At 41.2% G+C, this 5,648-nt stretch overlaps 1 protein-coding gene across 2 annotated transcripts in view; it reads left to right on the plus strand.

Moving 5' to 3' along the window:
- The window catches only part of PEX5 (peroxisomal biogenesis factor 5), a 36,512-nt gene continuing 30,864 nt past the window's right edge, over positions 1-5,648 (plus strand). For both annotated transcript variants that reach the window (XM_011952547.1, XM_011952553.1), the window contains exons 1-4: positions 1-26; positions 298-333; positions 637-769; positions 985-1,116. In XM_011952547.1, the coding sequence (XP_011807937.1) occupies positions 703-769; positions 985-1,116 (199 nt within the window). In that variant the 5' untranslated portion in view covers positions 1-26; positions 298-333; positions 637-702. The remainder of the gene's footprint in view (positions 27-297; positions 334-636; positions 770-984; positions 1,117-5,648) is intronic.

Genomic DNA, 5,648 nt, shown 5'->3' on the forward strand with positions numbered 1-5,648 from the left:
CCCCCGGAGCCCCAGCCTCTGAGGCAGTGAGTGTTCTTGAGGTGGAAAGTCCAGGTGATGGTCTGAGGTGGAGGGGCTGTTTGTACATCTTGGTGTAACTGCTTTCTCAATTGTGTTGCAAATCATAGTAGTTACCACTTAATGAGCGTTTACTAAACACTGGAAAACCCTGTGCACCTTTAAATAAAGGCAACCGTTTTATGGATGGACAAACCGAGGCTCAGATGCATGTGGTCTTCATCAGCCCCTCATTTTAGAGGAACTTCACCATTTTGCGTCTCTTTCTTTCTCTCTTAGGCCTCCAAGCCGTTGGGAGTAGCTTCTGAAGATGAGGTAAATAGACCAGTCTCTTTTCTGTCCCCATTTTTCTCTCGCCCATTGTGTTTTTACCTTTAAACTTAGTTCACCCCTATTTCAATTTTTGGGCTTTCCTGACCAAATGAGAATGCCTGCTTGTTTTTAAATGTATTTTTTTGTGCTTCTAAATCTATGGAAAGACAGTTTCTCTTTGTGTGTCTCCAGTTTCTGTGTTTTCCTTTCCTTGTATCTGACATTGGGATCCCCCTCCAGTAGGTCCTGTCTTTTGCTGGGGCCTCCTGACCCTATGGGTTCATTTCATCATTTCTCTTCTGGCAGTTGGTGGCTGAATTCCTGCAGGACCAGAATGCACCCCTTGTGTCCCGTGCCCCTCAGACCTTCAAGATGGATGACCTCCTGGCTGAGATGCAGCAGATTGAGCAGTCAAACTTCCGCCAGGCTCCCCAGAGAGGTGAGTCCAGAGTCTAGTGGGAGGGGAGATTGTTTTCCATGTAGCCAGGGCCAAGGAAGGGGGTTCCATTGGATGCTGCTGGCATTGGGGAACTGAGATGCAGAAGGAGACAAAAGTAACAAGAATGTTTTCACGTGTACTCAGGGTTCTTTAGGCATGATGGGATGGTATGTATTGCTTCTTTCTTAGTTTTCTTTCTCTCTCTCTCTTTTAAGCCCCTGGTGTGGCAGACTTGGCCTTGTCTGAGAACTGGGCCCAGGAGTTTCTTGCAGCTGGAGATGCTGTGGATGTAACTCAGGATTATAATGAGACTGACTGGTCCCAAGAATTCATCTCTGAAGTTACAGGTGAAGCTTGTTATGGGAAAATCTATACTGGCTTCTATGGGGCAGAATTCTATACCCTTCCCCTGTTCAGGGTATAGCGTGATTACAAGTTTTCTGGCCTCATGACTCATTTCTAGAGGGTTAGGGTACTGAACTCAATTTCCCTTAAGTGATAACAGAATGAAATGTATATTAAACAGAGGACTGGGTTTGTACTAGGTAAGAGCTTTTGGATAGAGAGAACGAAGAGGTAGGTTGTCCTTTTTGTTACCTGGAGCTTTATCACTGTGGTTTGGTGGAGAGGATCTACAGATTGGATGGATGGCAGTGTTGCTGAAGAGGAGAGTATTCACTACGGCACCTGGGATTCTGGCTTTAAGTTATTTTGAACAGAATTGGGGCCTTCAGAGTACTGTGAAGTTCAAGTGCCTGAAGTATATGGTCTTAGAAGGTAAAGACCATACCATGATGATGATAATAAAAATTAATAACGATAGTTATGTTCTAGGCCTTGTGTTACATGCTTTGAATGCATTATCTACTTACTCTCCTTGAGAACCCTAGAGGTAGTTACTGTTTTTAGACCTAGTTTAAAGATAAGAAAATTGAGACTTAGAGGTGAAGTGTGCCCAGTGGTAGAGTTGGGATTTGACCCTGGATTTGAATGATTCCTGACCCTGCGGCCTTAACTGTGATGCTATACTGCCAGGCCTGCAATTTATGCTCTTTCTTGCTTTGCTACACATTTAAAGGTCGCAGCCTAATTTTTCGTCTTTGAAAGCATCCATTGCTCCCTGCATCTTTTATGATTGATTCTTCTTGCCCTAAGCCTATCTAATCAGGGACATGGTGGGAAGGGCAGTCTCTTCAGCTTTCCTCTTCCTGCTTGCTCTCAAAAGTTAGCCTTTTTCCAGTTTAAGAAATCAAGAATAACAAGAGATACACATGGAGAAAGTTACAAAGTTCCAGGATCTCAGGGAGTCGCATCGTCATGGTTCCTGAATTTTTCTGAGATGATTAAAGGGACTGAATTAGTTTCTACCCCCACCATTTTAATTTATGTTCTGTCTTGCTTTGCTACACATTTCTAGGTCTCAGCCTAATTTTTCTTGAGAGCATCCATTGCTCCTTGCATCCTTTAGGATTGATTCTTCTTGCCTTAAGCCTATCTGATCAGGGACAAATGTGTGTGAAGGAGGCCCATGTTTAGGATGGAATTCTTCACACACAAGAGAAAAACCCCAAATCTAAAAACTAAAACTCACCTTTAATAAGATCTGTGGGTCTGTTTTATCGCGTGTCTCTTTCCCACCCATAAGTTGGAGTTAAGGTAGAACAGTAGGTGCTCTTGGCTTTGTTAATAGTGCTAAGCACTATATCTTCTTAAGCTCATTAGAACTTCACAGTAACACTTACAAGGTGGATATTTTCCCCTCATTTTATAGATGAGGAGACTGAGATTTGGAAAAGTTAAATACTTTGTGCAAAATCATTGAATAATAGAGATGATATTCAAACTCATGTCTGTGTGACTCTTGAGGTTCTTTTTTTTGTTGTTGTTGAGACAGGGTCTTGGCTCTGTCACCCAGGGTGGAGTGCAGTGGTGCGACCTCTACTCACTGCAACCTCTGCCTCCTGGGTTCAAGGGATTCTCCCGTCTCAGCCCCCTGAGTAGCTGGGACTACAAGTGTGTGCCACTATGCCTGGCTAATTTTGGTATTTTTAGTAGAGACAGGGTTTCACCATCTTGGCTCTGTCACCCAGGGTGGAGTGCAGTGGTGCGACCTCTACTCACTGCAACCTCTGCCTCCTGGGTTCAAGGGGTTCTCCCGTCTCAGCCCCCTGAGTAGCTGGGACTACAAGTGTGTGCCACTATGCCTGGCTAATTTTGGTATTTTTAGTAGAGACAGGGTTTCACCATGTTGGCCAGGCTAGTCTTGAACTCCTGACCTTAAGTAATCCACCTCAGCCTCCCAAAGTGCTGGGATTACAAGCGTGAGCCACTGCACCCTCCCTCAAGTTGAGATTCTTTGTGAAATTGCCACAAGTTAAAATCTGAACCACAGCAAAGACCCTCTCCTAGACAGAAACTCAGTTTTTCACATAAACCTTAGACTTAAGTGCTATCTCAGAGAGGCTTCTGTTGTAATGTGGGCATTAGTTATTTTTGATAACTCAAAAAAATCATTGCTACTATGAGCATTGAGATGGATGAAATTTTTGTTATAATTGCCTGAATTGCGTGCAGCCAGTAAAATCTTCCTTAACTTGAAATGAAAAACAACTTTAGAAAAATATGTTGGATCTGTCTCACCAGTTAAATGCTCTTAGTAGAGCTCTTCTAGTATTTTGTATATTCTTTGGGAATTGTGCCTGTTTCACAGAGGCAGAGGCATGCAAACCTTAGAACTGGAATTGAGCTGTTTGAAGTCCGCCTTCATAAAAATATCTTCTTGCAGCAGTATATTGCTTTGCATGTAGTAGGCCTCTGGTATTGAATGAATGAATTGAGATCTGGGAGAAAACGCTAAAGGAAAGGAGTTGGTTTTGTCGTAACTGACTTTTTTTTATTATCCTTCATTTTTAATTATAGCATTTGTGGCTGATACATCGATTGTGTAGGTTAACTGTGGTTTTATAGATAAGTAGATTTTGAGGTGAAAGAAGGCTATATTCTTTAAAGTTCTTATTTTAAAATCTCCATTGTTAAGAGTCAAAATCAACTTTAAAAAGAACTTTGCAGCTCAGTTATTTAAATTTAAATTTTTTATTTGGAAGTACTTAGTTTCCCTGGAAGTTGCAAAAAAAAAAAAAAAGTGTAGGAAGGTTCTGTGTACCCTTTGCCCAATCTCCTCCAATGGAAACATTTTACGTAACAGTTATGCAGAGATCAAAATCAAGAAATTGCCCTTGTTTCAATCCTCAGAGTTTATTAGGTTTCACCAGTTTCACATGCCCTTATTTGTGTGTGTGTGTTTTATGCAATTTTATTAAATGTGTAGATGTGTGTAAGCACCATCACGATCGAGACACAGAACTATTCTCTCACCACATGAAGCTCATTTTTTTCGCTTACCTTATTTTGTGATGGAGTCCCCCTGTCTTAAGTCTTCTGGGCCAAATAATCTTGTGTTTGCTCAGATCTGGAGATAAAACACATCTTTCAGGGTTCTTAAATTTAGTCAGCTTCGGTTGACATGGTATATGAGGTTCAGATGATAATCGTGAGAGATAAACCTGCACTTTCATGGGAAAAGCCACAGATAGCAGTAGCAGAAGATAACTGGCAACAGATCTTTTCTGGATGGTGGAGGAGAGGCTTTGGAATAACAGTCTCATTGTGATGTTTTCTGTTTTTGGTACAGGTTTGCCATGAGCAGACTAATGATAATGGCTAACATTTGTTACTGTGTGCATTGGTCTTCACAGCAGCCCCTACTGTTATCTCTGCTTTAACGATAAGCACATGGAAACTTAAGAAGGTTGAGTAACTCGTCTGAAGATGCACAGTGAATAAGTATGGAGTTAGGGTTTAAATGTGGGTAGGCTGACCCTAGAACCTGCTTTCTTCTCCACAGTGCTGCTGTTTAGCAGACACAGAAACTTTCATGAGTAAGAGTAGTAGCAAGTTCTGAGTGTTTGAATTGTGAGCTTGGGGAAGATGTGCCTGGAAGGAGTGAGTCAACAGTGAGAAATTATATGAGGCGCACATTTTGAGTGGGACGTTCGGTATCTAGGTTGTTCTCACTCTACGAATCGACGACCTCAGGCAGTGGCGGCCCCTCTTTAGACCTTAGTTGCCTTGATCTCAGATGTATCCATGTGGATCTGATTTTCTGTAGAAATTTCTCAAAGGCTGTGAAGGCAATGTGTTACTCTTTTGATTCTTTTGGTTATTTGACTCTTTTGTTGGAGTAGGTTCCCAATGCCAAGAAATTCTGGGTCTTGTGGCTCATATGGCCAAATACCAAATGACAGGTATTTGCAGATGGCTTTTCTCAGCTCTGGGATTTTTTTCCCTAAACTGCCTCATATCTATTGTTAAGTCCTCATGTCTGTTGTAAAAATTCAAAGGTGCTTTGTAGTTTTTCTGGTTTTTTTTTTTGTTTTTTTTTTTTGTCCTTGAGAGGACCATTCATAGCAATTTGAAATATTTTCTGTGAATTTGAGGAGCACTTATGGCCAGAATATGCTTTTGTAAAATACTCTAGTTGAGAGTCAGGAGTGATTGGAGAGTTGAGGAAGGAGTAGTTATTTTTCAACAGAATGGAACTAAGAATTTCAACTAAGAATGGAACTAGGAACTAGGAGATCTTAAAGTCTCTTTGAGTGTCAAGCATTTCCTTTCTGTCTCCACACTTGAGGCAACAGTCTAATTGGGGCAAATGGAAGAGAAATGCTTCCTGTAAGAGCTAGTGAGCAGAATCTGCATTGAATTTTTGAGAGTCCTTGAAATTAAGAGACCGGATCTATGGTCAAAAAACAATTGCCAACCATATTTCTTATTACATTATACATTATATATTATATATAATGTGTATAATATATAAGGT

This window comes from Colobus angolensis, unplaced genomic scaffold (assembly GCF_000951035.1).
Source record: "Colobus angolensis palliatus isolate OR3802 unplaced genomic scaffold, Cang.pa_1.0 Scaffold11, whole genome shotgun sequence".
Lineage (NCBI taxonomy): Eukaryota > Metazoa > Chordata > Mammalia > Primates > Cercopithecidae > Colobus > Colobus angolensis.